The sequence below is a fragment of the Cynoglossus semilaevis genome, chromosome Z (assembly GCF_000523025.1).
Source record: "Cynoglossus semilaevis isolate Cse_v1.0 chromosome Z, Cse_v1.0, whole genome shotgun sequence".
Taxonomy (NCBI): Eukaryota; Metazoa; Chordata; class Actinopteri; order Pleuronectiformes; family Cynoglossidae; genus Cynoglossus; species Cynoglossus semilaevis.
This window is the reverse complement of record NC_024328.1, coordinates 4,059,410-4,084,820: the sequence shown is the minus strand read 5'-3', so window position 1 is coordinate 4,084,820 and position 25,411 is coordinate 4,059,410. Positions and strand designations below refer to the sequence as shown.

The window sequence follows — 25,411 nt, the reverse complement described above, 5'->3', positions numbered from 1 at the left end:
GGGGGTTGTGCTTACAGCCCAACACTGTGCAGAACATTTGGCATTTGCCAGAGAACACCAAGATTGGCAAATTAGCCACTGGCGCCCTGTGCTCTTCACAGATGAAAGCAGGTTCACACCGAGCACATGTGACAGACATGAGAGTCTGGAGACGCCATGGAGAATGTTCTGCTGCCTGCAACATCCCTCAGCATGACCGGTTTGGCAGTGGGTCAGTAATGGTGTGGGGTGGCATGAGACCATATGCTGATGCGGTTGGCCCTGGGTTCCTCCTGATGCAACACAAAGGCATTGATGTTATGGACTGGCCTGCCCGTTCCCCAGACCTGAATCCAATTGAGCACGTCTGGGACATCATGTCTCGCTCCATCCACCAACGCTAAGTTGCACCACAGATTGTCCAGGAGTTGGCGGATGCTTTAGTCCAGGTCTGGGAGGAGATCCCTCAGGAGAACATCCGCCGCCTCATCAGGAGCATGCCCAGGCGTTGTAGGGAGGTCATACAGGCACGCAGAGGCCACACACACTACTGAGCCTGATTTTGACTTGTTTAAAGGGCATTACATCAAAGTTGGATCAGCCTGTAGTGTGTTTTTCCACTTTAATTTTGAGTATAACTCCAAATCCAGACCTCCATGGGTTGATACATTTGATTTTCATTGATATTTTTTGTGTGATTTTGTTGTCAGCACATTCAACTATGGAAAGAACAAAGTATTTATTAAAAATATTTCATTCATTCAGATACAACGTGTTCCCTTTATTTTTTCGAGCGTGTATATACATATATATGTATATATATATATATATACATATATATTTATGTATATATATATGATTGGTTGGTGTAGAGAAAACAACCTCTGCATCAACGTGGGGAAGACGGAAGGGGGAGACATCCCCTGCACATTCGAGGGACAGCGGTGGAAGTGGTCTCCAGCTTCAGGTACCTGGGAGTACACATCTCCGATGACCTCACCTGGAGAACCAACACTTCCTGCCTGATCAGGAAAGCACACCAGCGCCTCTACTTCCTCGGCAGACTGAGGCGCACCAGACTGGGGCACTCAGTCCTAATTTTTTTTCTACAGGTGTATGGTGGAGGGTGTCCTGTCCTGCATCATCATGTGGCACGGCAGCTGCTCGGCGACGGAGAAGAAGGCTCCGCACAGGGTGGTGAAGGCTGCACAGAGGACCTTGGACACACCCTAACCACCAACACGAACATCTACACCATCAGATGCAGGAAACCGGCCTCCTGCATCATGAAAGACCCCACTCACCCTGCAAATGCTCTGTTTGTCCGCCTCCCCTCAGGAAGATGGCTACGAAGCATCAAAGGCAGGACCACCAGAGTGAGGAACAGCTTCTTCCCTGAAGCTGTGAGACTGCTGAATTCCGGTGGACCCCTGTAACCTCCCCCCCCTCCCCCCCCACACACACAGAATTTGCTAAAAATACTTCACTCATTCAAGATAAAACATTGTTGTGCAAACTCTAAAGGAACATATCACATACCATATTACCATATTTTAATAGTCTATTTAGCAATCCTTACAATTTTCTGAAAACAAAGAGTCATGAGATTTTCTTTAACCTTCTTAGTTAGTTTATGGTAACAGTTAATACACTTATCTCTCCTTACTTAGTTTTATATTTTCTCAAGACACATACTTAAAATTGACAAATGTAATTAGTGCTTAAAATACTTTTGAGTTAAAGTAGGCACACTTCTCAAATCATTGGCAGAATCTAATGCACATTAGCCAGACACAATCTAGTTTGTTGTCCATGTATATACATATTAACATATACATATTACATTCATATCAAAATATTTGTAGAGTAAAATGTCATGTCTAAATTGATTTAATTTATGTGTAGATGAAGTAACTGAGACAATGGTTTAGTGAATACTCTGATGACTGTCCTTCTCCTCAATGTTCCAGAGACAAGTTTATCTACTATTTTCACTCTAAGCTGAAGTTCCAGCAGATCCTCCCGACTTAGTGCCGTGAAGTAGAAATCTTCATTAAACACAGGGTTGCGGCTGGTCTTAATGGTGGCACTCTTTTGTAACTGCAACTTCCCTGGTGTCAAACACAGAATCAGTGCACAGTTCAGGGGTTTTTGATCAGTGTCATTCCAATGGCTCTCCACAGACACTAGACGTATTCTGACAGTAGAAAGGGACAAGATGGTGTTGGAGGAGAAGGTGGTGCTCTCAGCAGAGAGTTTAACTTTACCTCGGCCCTGCAAGGGAATGACATGCTCTCGAGGCAGTCTCACCTGGCACCGAAGAACATCTAGTGGGAAGAGTACAGTTGGAGCCAGTGTTAGTGAGCTTCCAAACGAGCTGGGAGGGTTATTTGGAAAGGTGTGTAAACTGACAACCTCTCTCCTCATTCCGCCAGTCTCCTCCTGACTACCAGGTAACACAGGGCAAGATGTGGATGAAGGAGTTTTGTTTTCTGTACTTCCTGTCTCTGATATGGTTTTCCCTAACGTTAGAGAAAAAAATCCAGCCACCGTATTCTTGGGTGGGTTTCTCTCCCTTGTCACCTTTTGTGCTGCAGGAGAAATTTTTTTGTTAAGTGTGTATGCAGGAAACTTTGGGTGGAACAAAGATTCCTTCCTTCGAGTGTTCGGACTTTGATAAATTCCAGCCAGACCAAAACTCTCAGCAGAGAATGGCAGAGCTCTCTTCACATCCTTACAAGCCATTAATGCATTGCTATTCCTTACTTTGGAATCCTTTGTCATTACCTGCATGCTGTTAAAGAATGTACTTTGTTCTTGGTTTTTCCTGAGCAGGTGAGAAGAGGGTGTTTCTGCTTCCTGCAAAATGTTTCTCCTTGAGAGCCTCGGAGGCAAGCAGAACTCTGGGATCTTGTCCGGGGTCAGGATGTTGCTGTGCACATTAAGAGACATGCAGGTCTTGCGAGAATTAAAGATATACTCCTTACTTTGTTCTATGGTATGACACAGCTCAGAGGGAATGTTCTCAATACTGTCCCTGATCTTTTCAAAGAGCCACATTGTTCTTCAGTGTTCTAATAACTATCAAAAACATTTGGAAAAAGAAGTCCTTACCTGTCCTTGTCGCACCAGTCACTGAAGACCTGAATGAATGAATGTAGGGTGTCCTGCCTTATAAAGGCGAGTGACAAGCACTGCCTCAGTGGTCTTTCACCCCCTTCACCTGCATCAAAAAACAGGTTGCACACACGTAGACACAGCAGAGTGCACAAGCATCAAGTTCATTCATGTGCATTCAGTTGTACTATGTGAGTTTGAGGTATGTGTTTGCAAGAAGTACACCAAAAGTACATCAGCACTAAGATTTGACTTTCTCTTAGGCTGGAAATGTAAAAAAAAAAAATTAAAATTAATTCTACTAGGCAAATACAGCATACAATCGATATATAAGTTAAACACTGTATCATATGTCATTTTTTAGATAAAATACTAAGTATAAATGCAATACATCAATATTTGTAATTAACAAACTCATTGACAGCATACTGTATAACCTATCTGTTCTCTGTTAAAACAGTCATAGGAAGTATGGTGTTACCTCACTTTACAAAGACCACTCTAGTTGTGCATTGCTGTGATCTTGATGACGTCAGTCCAATGTGATATGGTTGGATCTGACCTCTTGTTCAAAGTTTACTCAAAGGCTCCCACTATCATCCCTGATCACTACAAAGACCCACTGACCTTAAAACAGCCAGCAGCCCGGACATTACTCAACATTTCGAGCTCTCTGATCAGTATTTACAGTATTCTTGATTCAGGTTAAACTGGGTCATCAACTTTTTTTTAATATAAACCAACTAACCTATGATCAGCCTCTGACACCTTTAAGTTGTGTAAAGATGTGTAAAGATAATTACGTTTATTTAATCTAAAAAAAAAAAAAACCTTGTTGTTTTGAATATAAGAATATAAGAAAGAACAATAATTAAAAAAGCTTTTGCTTAGCAAAGTAACCAAAAGACACTTAATTAAAATTAATGTAATAACATAACTACCCTAGAAAATCATCATTTAAAATCTTAAAATTATTTTCTTACATGTTGATCAAATTTAATCACTTTAAAATTTGAAAATGAAGAAAAAAGGTCTTTAATATAAATATAACATTTATAATCAGTCAGTTATGACTCATTTCATACTCTCGATTTAAATATGTTTTCTAAAAACCATACTGTCGTACAATTGGATGAAATTGCAAAATATTTTCTGCTGAAGAATTCGTGTTCATAGACTGTTAGGACCATATTAACCACAAGAGAGCGCCCGTTCAATATAGTAATTGTTCAGCGCCTGTCTTGGCTTCATTAACAATGACCCCCTAATTAAACATCATGTAAGTCGGAAACATGAGAGAGAAGGAATGAACACGAAGTTCCTGATTTCATTTAGGAAGAGTCAGGGGCTCGTGTAGCACCCAGGGGTCAGGAGGCTTTTTGTGTTAGTGATGAATTACTTTATTACTCCAATAAAAACCCGCAGTGCTCTCAATAATGGAAAGATAAATGATCATGAGTCAGACAAAGACCTTCCTTTAACCGCTGTCACAGCTCCAATTAACGCTAACGAGAGAACAGGGCTTTGTTGCCAAACGCTCCACTGCTGATCAAGTACATTAATGTAAAAATCTTTCGTTCTGAAGTGCCACATTTTTAAAAGAATAACTCATCACTTTAATATTGTGGGCTTCATTTCTTTAATTTATTAACTAATAAACCAAAATGCTTTACTGCTTGTATCTGACATCTTTGTGTTTTATTCCCCATAATCACATTACGAAATGATCCAAGACAAACTCTGAAAACACAGTCCTGCAGACATTTGGTCTTTCACCATTAGAACTCTAAAGTACTCTAGGAAGTACCCATACACAGTATACTATATAAGGGAAAATATAGGATATGTAGGATAATTAATAAGTAAAATGCAGAAATCACAAAAGGCAGCAGGAGAAAGAGATGCACTCATTTATAAGTTATATATATATATATATATATATATATATAATGAAATAATCGATGATGTACTTTATTGTGTTTCATGTGCATGTGACCTTTCCTCAAACACACACGCCTGCCACTGGAAATGTCTTGCATAAAACTAGTCACAAAAATATCAGGAATCAGGGTTTTAGAGCATGTTCAGTTTATGGTCTCGATCAGGATAAAATAGAGATATAATCATTTTGAGCAAGAGCACTCCATTCAACTGCATTAACACCAGCTCTCTCAGTCGTAGGGAGACGGTCCATGCTTGAGGACAGACACACTTTCCCTCTGAGGTACCTTTTACTTTCATTTTCTTAAATGCATATCAGCCACATGTGCCAAGGCAGTGACATTGTTGACTCGCTTTGAACATTTTTTTTACAAGCGAGCTAAAAACCAAACAGGCCTCTATGAGATCCAAGACAGTTCTAGCTAGCCAAATCTTTGTTATGCGCCTCTCTGCGTAACACTGCCAATTATTATGTTTTGACATTGTGTGAAGAGATTTAAAATTTCAAGTACAAACTTGGAAGAGCTGATGATACACTTTGCTAATTCCCTCCTCACTTTAATCTCTATTATTGAGCAGGCAAATGAGCCTGTGTGTGCATCAATTCTCTCAGAAAGCACTTAACCTCGTATAAATTTGCTGAAGTTTTTTGGCAAGGCAACTTCTTTGTCTTAACGCCACAAAGAAAGTGCGGAAAGTGGGGAAGTCGGAGAGGAGAAACAGCGGGAAGGAAGCCAGGATAGCTGAACCACTGACCTATTTTAAATTGATAATAAAATGTAATAATGGCTAATAAGGTGTAATAATTTGGGCCAATAAAGACAGGTGGCAGATAGAAGATGATATGGGTTGCGTCAGAGTAACCTTTCTTTGAGGACGAAGCAGAGACAATACACTCCTGTACTTTGTGAGAGCAGATAAAATTTGACCCCAGATCAATGAATCATTCTTTAATTATTAAGAGGATGGGGAAAGACAGGCGACTGTGTGAGAGATGGGGTGTATAGGACGGGGGAAGATATTGATAAGGGGAGGGAGTTGGAGAGAAGAGAAGCGATGTCAAAGAGGTGAAAGACAACAGGGACAGGTGTGGAGATCAGATCTGTGTGGATCAAATAAGTTGCATTAAATAATATAAAGTGAAACACTGAAAAAAAGAAAGATATAAAGAAAAAAAATGAAGTTTTACACCATAGAATAACGACAACGGCCACAGGAGAGTGTAGTGCTCCACAGTGACCTTTTAATAGGACACTCTCCACCGACAGCTTTTCTCTGTCTCCAGGGCTGATGCCAATATGCTAATACTACCTAGATGGCCTTTTCATTGGCTGATGCTAACTCCTGCTGACACTTGCCAGATGACGGTCTCCACGTCCTACCATTAAAGACAGTAGCAATGAATATGGTAAGACTACCATTACTGAGATAAGAGCAGATGAAGCCATATGCCGACTGCCTGCATGCAGTGAATCACGAGCATCCATGGAGTTAAGATACTGTATCATCACACATACAATACAGTAGCACCACTGTACCATGGTGGTGTAAGTGGACAAACACTCCTATGAGTCTGTAGTTTAGAGAGGTACAGTATTAATCTGACTGGATGAAGTGAAAAAATATATACCTTCACCTGTTAAAACTGGAGTTCCCTTGAGCAACAGTGAATCTGCTCAGTGTCCAGGATCAGATCTCAAAACTACAGCTCACAGTGTAAATGTCAGAAAATGTGGTGCGAGCCTCCAAATACTTATACTCCGAACATCCTAGGATCAATTACCAGTTACAAAAGTTACAAACCAGTTTTTGAACTGTGTTGTTGGGGAACGGCATCTAGTTCTCTTTTCCAATCATTTCCAATGGGAAAAAGAATTTGTAGTTATATATTTTTTAAATAACTTATATAACTTTTATAATTAAAAGGTGTTAATTTGCTATTTTAATGTGATTAATGATAACCATTAATTAATCAACTTATGTATAAATGTATTTAAAATCCATTTTGTCTATGGCTCACACATCTATCTTAGTAATGTTTTTGGAAGCCTGTGGGTCACTGGGTGGACTGGCTTGCCTTTTTACCTGGAGGACAAGGTTTGATCCCAGGTACCACTAGTGCATGTGGAGCTGTGTCATGTGATAAGACATTCAATTCAATTAATCAACTAATTTGGACCTATTGAGAGGAAAGATTACATCTAGACATTGAAATATAATACTATATATATATATATATATATATTATAAATTGTCCTTTACTGTTACAAACTCCTGTCTGTCTGGTTTATCATGAAGAAACTGTTAAGCAGCTTTTATGCATTTTTATTGGCAAAAAAAGCATGGCCAAATTTATCAGCTTGTTTACTTCAACAAACAAGAAAGCTTTGTGTGGCAAAAATTAGATGCATTTAAACAAATCTCTGTCATAACAGACACTGAGCCAAAGACTACTGAACAAAGAATAATATTTAAAGTTCTTCATATTTTTGTGGGGTTTGTGTGAGCATAAAATGTATATGTAATTTGGTATAAAGAGCAGATCAAATTAATAAATTAAACTGCTCATTAGAATAGCCTGTACTTGGTGGTCATTAGTAAAAACGCATGTAGAATTTGTCACCCTGGCCTCTGTGAATTGTGGGTAATTAGCACTAATGTATCATGGTCTATTCAAGACTGCACAAGGGCTGACAGTGAAACCACACCTCTGACCTAAATGTTTTATTCATTCCTGGGGGTCAGAGAATTATTTTTAACTCATATTTTACAGGATGGACAGTTTGCCATTAATAATATGTCATCTCATATTAGTGTCTCATCCTGGGTTTTTAATGGTGTCGTTTTTCTTTGAGTTATTCATGTTCAAATTTAATTCGCTGGATTGTTTTACAATTTTACAATTTGTACATTTGTACAATTTTTTTCATATAAAGGATAAAAAATTATAACATTAAAAAAAATATGTTTTGTGTATGAAAACCAAATGAATACACAAATGAGAGTAGTGTGAGACACAGGCATCAGTTGTTGCATGATGAGGCTTTGGCAGCTTCACCATTGAAAAAAGAGCATTCAATTTGTTTTATGACAACACCACCCTGAGCCCGCCATCACCACCGAATATATTAGAATGTGTAAGAGTTTTTCAAACAATTAAAAAAACAATATAAAAAATGCTTTTGTTTTTTAATAGTCCAGTAATGCATTTTTAAAGATAACGTAGCTTATAAAATTAAGATGTTGGTAAAAGTATTTAGAATTGGTTTAAAAAATATTTAGATTTCTATAATTGTTGACATTTTTGTTGAATAAATAATTCAGAATAATAGGTCAGCACTAGTGGTTTGGTAACCCATTGTTACCTGGCTAATTAACAAAAACACAAAAACTTAAGTGATGAAACTCCATAATGTTTCCAGTTTACCAACATGTCCAGGATCCATCTTTGAACTCACCACAAAAACCTAACTCATCTCTAATGTAAATACTACGACACAAGCAGCACAGTCCTTCCACCTTAACAAACCACATATGCAGTACACACCTCTTAGTACATAATACACATGTGCACATTAGGAAGCATCATGTGGTATTATGATTCCAGAGGCATTTACTTCTTATGTTGGGAAGACAGAAGATCACAGAGGGAAATAATGGCTGCATTATTACTCCTCTTATTGTGTCTTAATTAGTGGCATTTAATTATGCACCAATGTAGAGAGGGCTATTAAAGACACCAGGGCCTGCTGATTGTGGAATTAAACACACACACACACACACACACACTTTTTGTGCAGACACTTGTCATGCAAAAAAAAAGATTTTGCTTCCCTTTAACTAGGAATTAAAGAAGTCCTGCAGTTTAAGTGTGTATGTGTGTGTGGGGCGGGGGGATTAAAATATGTGTGTGTGTGTGTGTGTGTGTGTGCGTGTGTGTGTGTGAGAGAGAGAGAGAGAGAGTAAATACACTATACAAGAAAAGTTTGTGTTTCTAATGATCACAAAAATATTTAGCTTATTGTGCACAACATAATATGTGGACAAAGAGTAGAAGATGTGAACAGACTCTGGTGCTTATTAACGACACCCGTGTACAGTATATCCTTCAGTCGCCTCTTCTCTCCTGGTACATCTCAATTATTTGTTCAGAGGCTGGTGTGACACTAGAGTCAGCATTGGCAGACTTTGAGATGCTAAACAGGGGGCAGGAGCCTGAATGTAAGTCAGTTGAATTAGTTTGAAGCTGCTTTTGTGTTGCTGCAGGAGAAGCATCAAACACACATCTCTACCTGTATAATCTACTGCCAACATTGTTGGTTTTTAGCTGTTTATTGAATCTATGTAAAAGGTAATGAATAAAACCTGTCCTTCACCGAGCCTGGTTCTACAACATGCCATTCTACAGGTGAACCATCCCATAATACAGCTCTGTCTCTCACTTCAATTAGAAGTCACAGGAAAACAATATCATTTGGAAACAATGAAGATAACAGAAAATAAAGTATAATGAAAAATATACTGACGATAATTGAACTCTGATGGATTTTAATTTTAGGGAATATTTTTGTATTGTAACTAAAATTCTAATTGATTAATACTTTATATTGGTAAATTATTTATATTGGTATAAATAAAGACAAACAGTAGACAATTGCATACAGTGCATCAAGCAGCAATACAATGAATGAGTTCCTTATTTAGATAGAAATAAGGAACTTCCTAAAATATGCAGGAAAAAAACATTTCACCCACTAGGTGATATGTGTTTTAGAAGGATGTACATCTGACCATTATAGTTCCTGTGTACCAATAAACTTATAAGACTGCAGTCCTCAAGTACAGTGTTTCACCAGGAGCAAAATACTTTGGGGTATTTTACTGTCAGTGAAATAATGAATTCAAATCTCTACGTTCATTTGAATTAAATTAAACTTGTAGTTAGGTTTTATGTAACTATAAGATTGCATCATTATTATTAAAATTCAACAAAGTAATAACATTTTTAACTGTAAATTCAATCTTTGTTTTTCCCCTATGTTTTGCAAGCTTTCAAAGATTTGTCCAAAGTTTATCTATCATTACAGTTTACAAACTGGGAGAAATTGTGTGAAAATGGGTTTAAATAACAACAACACCAATGGTTATTTGCTTTTAGGTATTTTATAAATATCTGCAGATAAATAGCGGTTTAATACAAGCATCACGTCTTTAATGCAATATTAAGGAACACAGAAAAAGTGTCTAATTTACAAATAAAAAACCGAAAAAGGTCTGTTTCTTTTCTTTAGGTGATAGGCCACTTGAATATGAATAGAATATAATAAATTAAGACAAATAATAATTTTTTAAAAATCATAATAACAGTTCTTGGTTGCATTTCAAAATATTTTTTGACCCCCTAGTTTTTTTTCTCTCTCTCTCTTTGGGTTTAGCGTCTTTTCATATTTTATTTTGTTCGCTTCTTTTTTTTTTTTATCAGTGCCACACCAGATCATGTGGTAAATGCCCTCTCAAATTGTGCAAATAAATAGTGATTTGAATCAACGCCGGTCTGAAGAAAAATGATCACATAGTATATGCTACAACGTTTACCTCACTTTTTTTACAAACTTTTTTCACTTCAACTTGCTCAGTTGCCTCTTCTGTCCTTTTTAACGCATTAACAATGTCCATCTTCATTGCGTGCATTATTTTTAAATGAACCACAATTTTAACCGGTTAGGACAGCAGAAGAGCCGGGTGTAAGTGGCTGCCTTTCCCTTCCAGCAGGTCACTCTTCTCCATCACTGAGGACGGCGCGCAGAGCTGTGCCGACGCGGACTGCAGCCCAGTCAAGCCTGGCACGGCACCCAGAGACGGAGTTGGTTTGATGGGCACTGGGACCGCAGGCAGGGTTTGCCCGTTGGCATTGTGGTACAGGCCCTTTGTTGACACACCAAAGGGCGAGTATTCGGGCGAAGATTGCATTGACACCCCACCCATGGACTCTGACAGCATCCCGACGTGCGGCCACATGGAGTTGACCATGCTGCTGAGCTGCGGCGGCACCGGGTAACCCAGGTGATGCATGACAGAGGTGAGCGGGAGCCCGCTGGCCATCACACCCTTGTAGTCCCGTCCTATGATGTTCTCGATCGTGAACGGGTGTTTAAACCCACCGGGCTGTGCGCAGGTGATGCCGCCGTAACCCTGGAAATGAGGCAAGCGGCCCACAGCGCCTGGGGGGCCGGCCGAGTGGTCGTGGTGGCCGTGAACTGCGCCCAGCTTGCTGCCAGGGTGGTGGTGATGGTGGTGGTGATGGTGAAAGTAGTGCATCATTGGGGAGCTTTTGCAGGCCATGTGCTCAGCTCGGTGCACCTTAAAGCGCTTACGTCTCCTCAGAAAGCTGCCGTTCTCAAACATGTCACCACAGTCCGGGTGCAGAGCCCAGAAGCTGCCTTTTCCTGGCTGGTCAGGGCGCCGAGGGATCTTGATGAAGCAGTCGTTGAAGGAGAGATTGTGTCGCAGGGAGTTCTGCCACCTCTGGGTGTTCTCCCGGTAATAAGGAAAGCGGTCCATGATGAACTTGTAAATGTCACTCAGGGGGAGCATCTTTTCGGCTGAGTTCTGAATAGCCATCGCAGTCAGAGAAATGTAGGAGTATGGAGGCTTCTGGTCGCTGTAAGAGTTCTTCCCAGGACGGGGCATGACGATTGGTCTCTTTAATTTGGCTTTTTAATTTGAATTTTTTTTAAGTTTAAATTGTAGTGTTTTTTTATTATTATTATGTCTTTAACTCATATCAATCCCCTGTTGATGAATACTCCAATTGTATAAGCCATTCAAAATAAGTTAAATACAGGTGCAGGGTGATATCCCGCCTTGTATGTACTAATGCAGTGTAACCTGAAGGGCCGCTGGAGTCAGCTGAGATCCTAGAAAATCTTCTTTATCCAAATCAGGCGGATCTTTGTTTTTTTTCTGTCCCAACAAAGCTCATGGAGTCGTGCGTAAAAGTCGGTCTTCGTGCGTAAAAGTTGACTGATCTCGTGTTGCACCAGATTGCGCGGCTCTGTGAAGATGTGAGGGGCCAACGTGCTGCTCCGACTGCGTGCGGTGTGTGTGCTCCTCTCCTCTGGTGTGATGCTCCCACTCGTGGAGCGCTGTTTTTGTAAGACCCCCGCAGGTCGTCGGCTGTGATATCTATTATGCAGACACTTAGGGGACACGTCAGGAGGAGCATGGAAGCACAGTGCGCGCGCGCACACGCGCGTGTGTGTAAGAAAGAGAAGGAGAGCGAAGGGAAGAGGAAGATAGACGCTGATAAAAGAGCAATAAAAATGAGGAGTGGGAGGTGCGAACTTTCCTTTCTTTTTTCTAATCAATGCTTCAAGAAAAGTTGGTACAATTTTTTAAGAAAACTATTAAATTCAATGTAATTTATACTAGATAGCCAAATTACATTCATTTATTTGATAATTTACTTCAACATAATTGTCAATATATGTTTTTAACCGTTAAGAAGTGATACCTGCTACACTCTATAAAGGTGTCTTTTTCCCATTACAGTTCAACTTTGTAAAACTGCTGTAGTTCTTTTTACATTTGTACTTTGTGTGCCGGACATGAGATGCACAACGGAACTTTTTATTTTTTTTATTTTGTCGTATTTTTTTTCGCTTTTATCATATATATATATATATTTCTAACAGCCGTTGGCACTTCCGTCTTGGTCCAAAAATTGGAGTTTAAATGTAGTGTGTGTTTCAGAGGATATCCCCCGAACCCTTCTGAATGAACTAAACGTGTCAGAGAATGTGGGCCATTGGAGCGTTTAGACACGTTCAAGGCTGAATAAATAGGAAAGAAAAAGTGAATAAACAGTTTAAATGCAGTCTCTTAATTTGCCGAAATTTTGCTGGACTGCACTTTCAGACTTTTCAAACGATAAATCATGTCTTCTTTTGCGCACAATCATCAGTGCACAACTCTCAATTAGCCTACACACAGAGAAATAGAGAGGGAAATGTAGGAGTATATGTGTGTGTGTTGTTGATTAATTGCCGTGGGGGTAGGCGGAACAGACGAGATGGGGGGCTGTCTGTCTGTTTAAACACTCTCCCGTGAATTCTATAAGGATGTAAACAAACTTCATCCCCTGCTCTGAGTTGTGCGCAGTGCGCACCAGTGAACACAACAAAAGCTGCTCCTTTTCTCCTCCTGCTCCTCCTCCTCTGACCAGGTGTCATGACTGGGTCCTTCACGGCTCCTGTCTTTCCCGTGCCCCCGAATACATTACAATAATTAAGTCTTTCGTGATTTAGCCTCCTAGGAGAGAAGTCCAACAATGTAATTAAGGGTAGGCTCACTGTATGAATATTCAAAACGGTGTCAATTCATTAGCCGCTGAATTTCTGCCGTTGTCTCAGTCCTTCAGACCCACTCAAAGGGTCGGCCGTGTCGACGGTGAGCATATTTTAAAGATATTATGTCATTACCAAGAAAATCACTTTTTAGCGCCACTTCACTCGATAAAGAGTGAACATTCATGTCTAATGAAAAATGTGTGTGTGTCCGTGTGTGCGTGCTCTGTAAAATAAAACGTTTTGTTTCAATGCATAGGAATGTGGAGACTTTATGGTTTAACTGAGTAGTAATAATTAATTTACGTTACAAAGTGTGTGTGTGTTTTAAATATACAATTTAGTTCTGCTTTACTTGAACACGAGAAGAACTAGCCCCGTGGATCATTGTTTATATACAGACACACAACGAAACTCGTCTTTGGAACAGCATTGGCTTTCAGTGAATTTTCTGCTTGCTCAACACACCACAGTAATCCTGCCATGGCAGGATTCGTACCTGCCACCCTCTGATACCACAGCCTATCCTCCACTAACCACTAGATCATAGGTTTTCTACATGAGTTAATTTAATTAGATTCTATGTGATACTTGAAGAACCTTTAATATATTAAAAAAAAGTATATATTTGTCCATTCATTTTCTGCTAATTTATCACATTCAACACACTCCACCAGCTTTACTGTCATACCCATGCAATTTATTGACAAAATAATGTCATTTGACAATCAGGTGGTGCGTTGGCCCAGAGGCAATGTCTCTGTCGTTGGTGTAGAACCCCAGGGTTCACCTCCTGGGCAAGTTCGAATCCTGGTAAGAGTGGTTGGTTGGTGTGGTGCAATGTGATTTGGGCCGCCCCTGTGACCCGGTAACGGTTAAGCAGATGAAAATGGATGGATGGCATTTGACAATCAAAAAGATTGCTGCAAACAAGGGGAACAAGATGCTCCCAGACATGCATAGTTTTAAAAAAATGTCCTGAAAAATTTCCTGTCTGATAACACAGAGTCACAGTCATAAATAAATGTGACTAAACAATGCAGCTCATCTGTTTAACTGTGTCAACAAGAAGACACTAAAGGTGGTTTTAAAGAACCTGTTCATATGTGCCCTAATGGCCAAGTGAACACGAATGAATGTATAAAGAAATTTAAAAATATATGTGGAGGTAATTATGCCAACATAAAAAGTCTCTTTTTTCATAAAAACCTATTGGGCCCACTTGGCCACTGAAAAATATAAAAAATGACCCTCAGACATACAACATTCAGGAGGCTCTGTCAACACAACAGAAGATTAACTGAAAACATATTTGTCTAAGGAGCAGTAAACCAAGTCTTTATATTGACAGACAAAGAATTTGAACCTGTTAGATTTCATTTTTAGGAAGAAAGAAAATAATTCATGTTTAAAGGTCAGAAGAAAAAGTCTTGCTCAGTGATCTGACCTTTAAGAGCTCAGTTGGTATTGCATTAGGAAATGCAGTGATGTAAAGAAAAAAGCAACATAGTTTCACGATTACATTAGGAAAACAGTGTTTGAAAAGTCAATAGAGTAAACTGAAAATTGCCCCCCGATATTGCACTGTATACTGTAATACAAAAAGGACAACTGGAACAGAAAGAAATAATTTCACTGGACCTGAGCTCATCTGTGATGTACACAGAAGACAGTAGAAATGTGTTGTGTTGTCTTAGTTTTGGAACACAGACATTCCAGTGGTTTATGTGGATCATGACTGCTATCAATTAAAAATACTAAAGCTTGCAGTTTATGATTTGGAGTTGCATCAGTATCAATTGTACCTACTGTATACTTATACTGAATGGAGGCACACATATAGTAGCAATAATAAACAATTACAAATATTCAATGGCATATACTTGAAATGAGAGAACAGTGCAGGCCTCATTCCTCATACATTACAAAAGTGTGGCTTTGTAGACACAGACAATGTGTACTTCACTGACCTGCCTGTAGTCCACATATCTCCCATCTTACTATTTGATGTAAAGTCCTGTGCATCATGAACAGAGGAATCCAATACAGACAGAAATATCCCACTGAAGAGAATTATTGTGCTGAAATGAACCAACATAACAGTATAATTGTTGTAAAGTCATGGGGGGCGGAAGGTGAAGAGGGATGGGAGGATAGTTCCTGACTCCATCACTGGAACACTTAATACAGAAATGCACTGCCATTCAAACCCTCAACCCATCACCAATCAATGGGAGGAGCCATAGAACCAAGACAAAGCCCACACACACTGACAACATTCACACACCATGCTGAAAGACCACGAGTTACCACTGGAACTAAAACTAGTGATCTACCTGCTGTAAGGCAAGGCAATGATCACTGTTTCGGGCTGAGGCCAAAGTTTTGAATGAGGTTATATTTAAAAAAAAAATGCAATTACTTTCGTCAGTCAAAAAAAACTAAAAGTAATTTATTTGTTCTGTTTTGTTAAAGTTCAACTGCATAAACAACAAGATTTTGAAGGTGTTACTATATGCATTTTAAAAAGTTTACAATACTGGAAATGAAACCAGTAGGTGTGTGTGAGACAGGGGGTAAGAGTAAGAGAGAGAATGAGAGAGAGAGAGGAGGAGTGTTTGTGTGTTCCTGCTATAGCTATATAGGGACTAAATATTTTTGTGTACATTTACATTTTGCAGGTCACTCTGCAGGTGTGTGTGTGTGTGTTAGTGTTTATGTATTCCTCACAAAGTTTTCCTGGAGCACTTAAAAAAAAGGTTTTGAAACTCCAAGGCCCAGAGAGGCCAACGCAGAGAAACTGTCTTCTTTAAATGCCCGGGAAAGATCAATATTAAATCTGTTTTCACAGAGGAGACCGTTAAATAGACACCATGGCTGATCTGCATAACAAAATTAATTAGGTAGTCTGCTGCACTGTTCTCCTGCACTCAACTCCTGGACAAATAACTAGTTGTAAAGCACACCTTCTGGGCATGCAGAACATATGCTGGAATTATCCTTAATTGACTAATTACATAAATTACTCATTAAGTTTACAGCACATCAATTATAAAAAATGTATCAATTAATTTTGCATAAATTACAAGCGGCAGGCTGCATAGAGAGAGCGTCGGAGGGAATGAGGGTCGCCAGAAGGGGGTCTGCTCTAAGGTGTGTGTGTGCCTGAGAGTGACAGAGTGTGTGTGTGTGTGTGAGAGAGAGAGAGAGAGAGGGGGAGAGAGAGAGAGANGAGAGAGAGAGAGAGATGGTCGTCTGTTTGTTTTATATTCTTCCTGTGCCAGCCACTGGCACATGGGAAGTGTGGGGGTAAATGGCAATTATACTAATAATAATAATCTTAAAGACCTCTCTCCAAGTCATAAGGGGTGCAACGTGGCAGAGAGAGCCATTAAAATCAATTAGCAAGGCGTATTGTTTTCAATGGAAAATTAAACCACCACAGGACTGTGGTGCACACACAAGCCATACTGGTTAATGGCAAATTATTTAGAGGCAAAATAGGACGATATTTGCAGTTCTTTCCATAAAAGAGTGATTTAAGAGGCGCAGCATGGATCAAAGTTGTTGCATGTGTGTGTGTGTGTATTTGTGTGCGTGCCTGTTGCCTTACAGTAAAATCTCAACATGATATAAATATACTGTATATAAATATACTACAACTTTCATGGAGGGAAACCTAAACTGCACATTAGGCTTTTAGTTATTTAGGTCATTCTCATTCAAAGTATGTTTTTTAGTTAGTTCATGGTCCTGAGAACTTTATTTTCACATCCTGTATTGAGGAAATGACAGCACACAGTCTAAGCATCATACAACACAATACTACACTATACTACACTACAGATCTCACCATCTACTGTTGGTAGCATATCTAAATTATACGGTGAATACATGTCAAACCATGACAGTAAAAATCTGTAAACTTTAAAACAGTTTCACACTGTTTATATAACAATGAATCACTGTAAATTAGTAAATCAGGAAAGTACAGTACTTGAAAAAAAATACATGGCCTTGCTGTGATATTTATTAACATTCAGTACCATGATTTTTGCATTTATTTCCCCAAAAGAATAGTTTTTCACAGTTAAATATACTTCCTGTTGTGGGCCGTACAATTTCTACAATTCAATACTGTGATTTTTGCATTATTTTTGCAAATATAATGCAGTTTTCAGTTAAATATACGCACTGGTGTGCTGACAACAGAAACATGCCATATTTACAACAAGATGTGATTCTTGCATTTATTTCAAAATATACTTTGTACCTGTCAAATTGATGTACTTTGGTGTTAATAACAGACAAATACTTTAATATTTATGACAGCTACAACCTCATTTTTTCTGATATGATAATATATGTATGTTAATAAAGACTTTTAAATATATATATATATACTTATTGTAACGCCTAGCCGAGCATTACAATGACGGTGAGGCGTTCATCTCAGACAGGTCTTTTATTGAAAAACCTTAACAGTTTCTGTCGGCCGTAACTATGCCACAAAACAATAATAACTTCTCTACCTGCTCTTCCTTCCTTCCACTGGCTCCTCACTCCGTCACATACACACAGACTCACTAGCACCCTATCACAGACTGCTGTTTTTGTGTGTATACATTTATACACACAAAAATATCTGCTATGTTTACGGTAAAGTACTGGCAGACACGGTTGCCGAAAAAGTGCCATAAAATAACAGTAAAACACTTTCTTCGTTTATGGTAAAAAAAAAAGTATGTATTTCAGTATTTTACTATAAAAAATAAAGTTCTAATATTTGAAAATACATTGTTTTAATTTAAAATTTACATGGGATTTTTTTTATTTTAACAGTACAATGCCGGCAGCCGTGGTTAATTTACGGCTTGATAATGTTGACTTTATGGTTAGTAAGTGTGCTTGATTCCTTATTTTTCTGTACAATTAACAGTATAAATTGTAAGCTACAAATTTATTCTGTAAAAGATAGCATAAATTCTTGAGTATACTAAGGTCCAAACAGAAATCCCCTAACAATTACAGTAAATGTGTGATAGTGAAAATGTAGGATGTGCATTTTTAATCATTATGTAGTGCAGCCCTACTTTTTTTCTCTAAACTTCATACACAGCACATGAACTGATATTGTTAAATTAGTTAAAGTTCCAAAAATCACAAAAGACATTCACTGTAGTACTTTACAATACAAACTCTTTATTTGAAGTCCAAACTTTTCCAACTTTGCCAGCACAATAAACTGCAGTAAAAACGTAAAAACACTCTACTTACAAACTGTAACAGTTTGAAAAAGCCAGCAATTAGTTTCTTCTTTTTACACTCAACTTTGGTGTCTCTGTAGATCAGAAGAAACGAAATGAGAAGAGAGAGAGAGAAAGAGAGAGAGAGAAAGGGTGAGAACAAAATTAGTTTGTTTCTTTTTAAAATGATTGCAGTGAGCAAAATGAGTGGACAGATTTAATACAGGTACACACCCTTAACAACAAAATATCTACAGTGTATATCATATCAAACGTACCTTTTATCACATCATCCCTCAACATCACTGGTAGGTCCACTCATGGTTGGCAAGATATGAGATCAGTGTCAAGACTGTGGGATTGACCAATAACACTTTTTTTACTCTTCTTCCAGGATTTATTGAAAGGAAACACCTTTAAAAAGGAAAGAAAGGAAAAGAGAGAGAGAGTTTACCCTGTATAACTGCATGCAGGATATGCTAGGAAGTATTTGTAATTCTAATAATGATAAAAAAAAATTCGATTTTTACCGTTGGAGGAACTCAAGTGTGGACTGTAGTTCCACCAGGTAATGTATGTTGAAGCAGTAGTAACTGCCAAACATCAGGCAGATGGCAGATGTGAAGGAAGTGATGTGGTTGTTGACAATGCTCATAAATGTCTCAGCACCAATTCAGGAAGACCCTAGGAATAAAAAAAAATTATTGAAAAATCAAATTAAATGACAACAGCTATAATATCAGCATAACTAGAAATTCAATGGTACTCACTGGCGTTCACAAAGTGAGACGGTGCATTTTAATGCGTTGTAAAGAAGGCTGCGGTTCTCCGACACTAAACTGAAGGCAACGTGGCTTGCTTCCGCTGACAAAGTCTACAAAGTACACAAAATGCCATAAGCAATTAAAACCATGCGAAAAGCTAAGAAATAAAAACATACCACAATGTGAAGATGAATGAGAGCAAAAAAGACCCGAGCTCTTCTACGTGACAAATGAAACGAATCTGCGAGAACGAAGCGAAAGATTAGTTCACAGAGAATGATCCGTTCATAGTGATTAGTTCACAGCGAAAGATTAATTCATAGAGAATGATTCGTTTGCAATGGAAGATAAGTTCACAGTGAAAGATTAGTTTGCAGAGAGTAATTCGTTCGTAGTGAAAGATAAGTTCACAGTGAAAGATTAGTTAGCAGAGAGTGATTTGTTCGCAGTGAGTGATTTGTGAGTGATTCGTGAGTTCAATATGAACAAATATTTAATATGACTCGGTAGTCACGAGTCAGGAATCTTTCATATGACTTGGGAGTCACCAGTCATATGAAAGATCCGTTCATTTTGAACGAATCACTCGCGACCGACACATCACTACTGTCGCCCCACTCTCTCTAACATATGAAGTCAAACTTCGAAAACATTTGAAAGGGAAATTGTTAATGTAATTCATGTATAGTGAAATAGACAGGTTCTCTGTAATGTTAACTCTTGTAATTCCAGACTGTCAGTGAACGCATATATATATAGGTAGGTCTGTGATTGGGTGCGAGTGAGTCTGTGTGTATGTGACGGAGTGGGGAGCCAGTGGAAGAAAGGACAAGACACGCCCGACTCATATGATTCGTGATGACACGCCCCTCGCTTGGCCATCACTGAAGGGTAGAGAAGTTATTTTATATATATTTTATATTTTGAAATAAATGCAAGAATCACATCTTGTTGTAAATATGGCATGTTTCTGTTGTCAGCACACCAGTGTGTATATTTAACTGAAAACTGCATTATTTTTGCAAAAATCACAGTATTGAATTGTAGAAATTGTACGGCCCACAACAGGAAGTATATTTAACTGTGAAAAACTATTCTTTTGGGGAAATAAATGCAAAAATCACGGTACTGAATGTTAATAAATATCACAGCAAGGCAATGTATTTTTTCAAGACAAAAAATGTTAGAAGTACTGTACTTTCCTGATTTACTAATTTACGGTGATTCATTGTTATATAAACAGTGTTAAACTGTTTTCAGAGTTTACAGATTTTTACTGTCATGATTTGACATGTATTTACTGTATAATTTACATTACATTTTAACACTGCACACACACTGGGAGATCGTCCATATAAAGAGATAGACAAGGAATCGAACTTGCAAAATAGTGTTCTAACCACCAACAACTTTGAAACTCACCATTATACAAAGTCACCTCACTTTATATAATACATTTCCTACTTTTCTGCTTTGTTATACATTCCAGAAAGTGAAGAAAGGTTAAGACACATAATAACATATTCACAAACTATGATCTCATACCAACCGATTATGTTATGTGCAGCAATTAAATTACTCATTATAATTTAATGTTGCTGAAACTGACCACCATGCCGTTGTGGACATTACATTAGAACTGCATTATCATCCATTTAACCAATCTTCTTCAGTGGACTTTAGCTACGCAATAGCATTCATAGATTTATTACTCATTGTCAGTTGTCCCTATGAAATCTGTGTAAGCCGCTCTTTTTTCATCATATACTCAATAATATGAGAGCCAATAGCTCTCCGACGAGAACTGGCTTCATGGTCTACTGTTTTATAGGTTTGTTTTTGTCATTTCACCAATAATTATCCATCCATACATTTTCATTTATCTGTTACCAGCAGTCTTCATGACCACCACCCAAATCACACTGCACCGTCCCAACCTCCTGAACCTTTCTGCGGGTGGTGAGTCCACTGGAAGGTACCAACCGCCCTAACTGGGATTCGATATTGCCCAGGAGGTGAACCCTGGGGTTTCACACCAATGACAGAGACATTGCCTCTGGGCCAAAGTGCCACTCATAAAAAACTAGTCACTAGCAAAAGCATCTCGTGGGCTATTATATTTTATTTTTTACAAGGCTGTAGTTACATCTGATGAAGAGCCATGTGCAAATATACCAATGACAGTAGGTTCACAGCCATTATTGTTTTGGCTTAGAACAGTGGTTCTTAACCTGGGTTCGATTGAACCCCAGGGGTTCAATGCAGTGGGGGGGGTCCAGCAGAGAACAAGACACGCCCGACTCATATGATTCGTGATGACACGCCCCTCGCTTGGCCATCGCTGAAGGGTTCGGTGAATGTGCATATGAAACTGGTGAGGTTCAGTACCTCTGACAAGGTTAAGAACCCCTGGCTTATATAAAGTTTACTTTTTAGTTGTAAAGGGAATTTAATTCAAAATGCATAAACTGTGATAAGTTAAGACAAAAAACTCTGTGGTATATTAAAATTACTATTCTTCTTCTTTTTCTTTCGGCTTTGTCCCTTTTTTTCAGGGGTTGCCACAGTGAATCATTGTTCATTGTTCATCATTGCTCTCCCTGTTTTCTGCCTCTTCTACTCTGACTCCAACTATCTGCATGTCCTCCCTCACTACATCCATATATCTCCTCTTTGGCCTTCCTCTCTTTCTCCTACCTGGTAGCCCCATCTCTAACATTCGTCTACCAATGTATCCACTGTCCCTCCTCTGCACATGTCCAAACCATCTCAATCTGGCTTCTCTAGCTTCTTCTCCAAACCTTCCTGTCTGTGTTGTCCCTCTAATGACCTCATTCCTGATCCTGTCCATTCTTGTCACTCCTAAAGAGAATCTAAGGATCTTTAACTCTGCCACCTCCAGCTCCGCCTCCTGTCTTCTGCCTATTGCTAGTGTCTCTAAACCATACATCATGGCTGGTCTCACCACCGTCCTGTAAACCTTTCCCTTCACCTTAGCTGACACTCTTCTATCACAGATCACTCCTGATGCTTTTCTCCAGGTGTTCCATCCTGCCTGTACTATATTCTTCATCTCTCTTCCACAGTCTCCTCTGCTCTGAACAGTTGATCCTAAGTACCTAAACTCCTGCACCTTCACCACCTCTGCTCCTTGTAGCCTCACTATTTCACTGTTCTCCCTTTTGTTTACACACATGTACTCTGTCTTGCTGCGGCTGACCATTATTCCTCTTCTTTCTAGTGCAAACCTCCACCTCTCTAGGTTCTCTTCTAGATGCTACCTACTCCCACCTCAGATCACAATGTCATCTGCAAACAACATAGTCCATGGGGACTCCTGTCTGACCTCATCTGTCAATCAGTCCATCAGAACAGCAAACAAGAAGGGGCTCAGGGCCGATCCTTGATGTAGTCCCACCTCCACCTTGAAGTCTTCTGTCCTTCCAACAGCACACCTCACTACTGTTGTACTATTCTCATACATGCCCTGCACCAAACTAACATACTCCTCTGCCACTCCTGACTTCCTCATACAAAAATATTATATATTTAATATATTAAAATTACTATACAGTATATAAACCTTTCATTATTCTTATGTCTCTTTTTTTGACACAATACTGTATTTTATAAACCACTGCCCTTTCTCCATGCATTTCCTATCAGGCAGCACTTTTAATAAACCTATAAATAAATAAAATAAATGTGTGTCTGAGGAATTGTTGGTCATTTTGGAGAAAGTGACTGTAAGTCATATTGATTATGTCTATGTTATGTCTTTGCCTGTGGCCTATTGCCACTGACAGTGAACTATTCTCCATCCACTTTATACTGAGCGATCACTACAAAGGGAAAATGTCTGTACGTCATATGCCTGTAGATGATTTTAGTGGAGTGTCTTTTGCATTTGTGAATTAGAATGGGGTTGGTTTGGTTGGACATAGGGTAAGGATTAGGGTTAGGCACTAGAATTCCCTGCCATGCAAAAGGTTTTTGAGAACTAGTTTTGAATCCCAAGTTAGAATGGTCAAGGTTAGAGTAAGAAAATGCATCATATTAATGAAAAGTCCTTACAAACATTTGAAAAACAGTATTGGGTGTATGTTATTATCTCTTTATGATCTCTTTATAATCTAATAATCTTAAATTTAATTTTTATATAAACCCTAGCTTTACAGAGGAAGGCAGGTGTATTATGAATGGCCTTGACACTCCAGAACTCTGCGTATACTTCATATTTTTAAAATGTACCACAAATTTACACACACACACACACAAAACAGTGTAAAAGAAAATAATGACAACACAATATTCTCAGTATGCATACAACACCGTCCCACAATTTTATTATTTAAGAGTTTGACAGCTATGCATCATTTTATTTGGACTGCTGCCACCTATCCAAAAACTAAACATAAAGACAGATCCCTGCCAAATCCACACCATCAAATACTTCTTGTGGTCCGATAAAATAACTAAAGGGAAGTTAAAATGTCCACATCAAATTATATCTGTCTTTTACACAATACACAGGAATCCACATCCAACACGTGCGATCACCTACTTTCACTGTTTAAACTAAATTAATCTAGAACGCACGTCAATGAAGGACTGCGACGCTGTCCGTGGTGCTGAAGATGTCTCGATTATAAATCCCTTTAATTTTATCGTGATACCGTGTGATACAGTATAACAGACCGGATTGGATAGATGTGTGTTTGTAAACGTCTCTCTGTACGGAGGGGGAGGGGTCGCAGTTAGGAGAGGATCCGTACAGCAGGGAACGCGGTTGAATCCAGAGCGCGCCTCCGTCGGATCTCCTCTTCCTGCCGTCACATCCACCGCTGGGTGATGTGGGTTCAACCGGGAGAGAGGGGGAGGACCAAGGGTTTCTACACACTCACTCATTCCAACGCACACACAGACAAACAGCACCAGAGTGCTGCAGTGTCAGCGCAGCGGGAGACTCGGAAGCCGATGCAATACACGCACATATAGAGACGCATTTATATACATAGACTCGCGGCCTTAAAACCGAAACTTGGTCTATGGAGAGATCTGCAGCGGCACCGTAGCGACGCAGGCCGTCATGGACGAGTATTTGCGGAGGGTCCAGAGCAGGCTCGTGGTGAGTTCAGAGCTGCAACACACTGTGGTGTGTATAAATGAATGACCATGACCGTGATAAAGCTACTACCGTTGCTCTACAGGCTGTGTTCCTGTTGCTGAAAAGGCGCAGAGCAGATATCTCTCGTCTTAATTCCTTTCCCCTGAGCACCTGTAGATCGACAACATGACTGTGCAGAGCAAATAGAAAAAGGCTCGTCAGGTCCCTCACAAATTCCTGTTATGTTTCCAGGAATATCAGACTGTGAATTTGAACGTAGGGAGTGATTCTAATGAGGGGGAGGCGTGACATCAACAAGTTTAGCCAAAGGCTGTCTTTTCCTGCTATCTTGTTGCTCTGCAGATGAACAGACTCATAATTTGCATTTGATCCAGGTCTGAAAAGGGGTGAAAAGGGGTCCACACACATAAAAAGCTTCATGAAAATAATAAACAAGGTAATTTATATGGGTAAAATGACTGCCACTGCTGTGCAGCACTATTCAGTGTCTGTAGGGCACACATGCTGGCATAGATAGGTAGGTAATACTGTCTTGTTTTCACATTTATCCATATAATGCAATGGTTTATATATACGTAACCTGCTAGCAGTGAAATACTTACACAGCCCTTCACACTGGGGAGCTTTTTATGGTTCATGCACCTTATGTGTGGCCACAGGGCCTTGTAAAACTGATATTTGCACATGTTGTTTGACTTTAGCAGGGTTGTAATATTAGTTGAAGAGTACAAACATGTCATTTATGGTGTGAGCATTGTACCTCACAGACAAGGTATATTTTGATGGTTGCACTTGATGTAATTTCCTTTTAAAATGTATTTTTCAAATGTTTTCATTTCATTGAAATATTGCATTTTCTGAAGCTAGATTTTTTTAACATTCCTAGACGGC

At 39.1% G+C, this 25,411-nt stretch overlaps 3 protein-coding genes and 1 long non-coding RNA gene across 4 annotated transcripts in view; 1 reads left to right on the top strand and 3 right to left on the bottom strand.

The window, feature by feature from the left end:
• Positions 1-1,853: 1,853 nt before the first annotated feature.
• Positions 1,854-3,134, bottom strand: LOC103397530 (C2 calcium-dependent domain-containing protein 4C). The gene has a single exon (XM_008335826.2). The coding sequence runs from the start codon at positions 3,037-3,039 to the stop codon at positions 1,870-1,872; it is 1,170 nt and encodes a 389-aa protein (XP_008334048.1). The 5' UTR covers positions 3,040-3,134; the 3' UTR covers positions 1,854-1,869.
• Positions 3,135-10,456: 7,322 nt separating this feature from the next.
• foxb2 (forkhead box B2) lies at positions 10,457-12,781 on the bottom strand. Its single transcript, XM_008335819.3, has one exon. The coding sequence runs from the start codon at positions 11,725-11,727 to the stop codon at positions 10,759-10,761; it is 969 nt and encodes a 322-aa protein (XP_008334041.1). The 5' UTR covers positions 11,728-12,781; the 3' UTR covers positions 10,457-10,758.
• A 5,925-nt stretch (positions 12,782-18,706) lies between these two features.
• On the bottom strand, positions 18,707-19,548 carry LOC107990259 (uncharacterized). Its single transcript, XR_001761806.2, has 3 exons — positions 19,399-19,548; positions 19,159-19,312; positions 18,707-19,042 (listed from the first exon to the last, which is right to left on the bottom strand). It is a non-coding gene; the product is annotated as an uncharacterized LOC107990259 (long non-coding RNA).
• Positions 19,549-24,141: 4,593 nt separating this feature from the next.
• Positions 24,142-25,411, top strand: part of LOC103397529 (uncharacterized) — a 39,298-nt gene continuing 38,028 nt past the window's right edge. Inside the window, exon 1 of the mRNA XM_017042844.2 lies at positions 24,142-24,520. Within this exon, the coding sequence (XP_016898333.1) occupies positions 24,482-24,520 (39 nt within the window). The 5' untranslated portion in view covers positions 24,142-24,481. The remainder of the gene's footprint in view (positions 24,521-25,411) is intronic.

What these genes read in the sequence shown, in the direction of transcription:
- LOC103397530 (XM_008335826.2), bottom strand. Translation starts at nt 3,039, where the DNA reads ATGTGGCTCTTTGAAAAGATCAGGGACAGTATTGAGAACATTCCCTCT.
- foxb2 (XM_008335819.3), bottom strand. Translation starts at nt 11,727, where the DNA reads ATGCCCCGTCCTGGGAAGAACTCTTACAGCGACCAGAAGCCTCCATAC.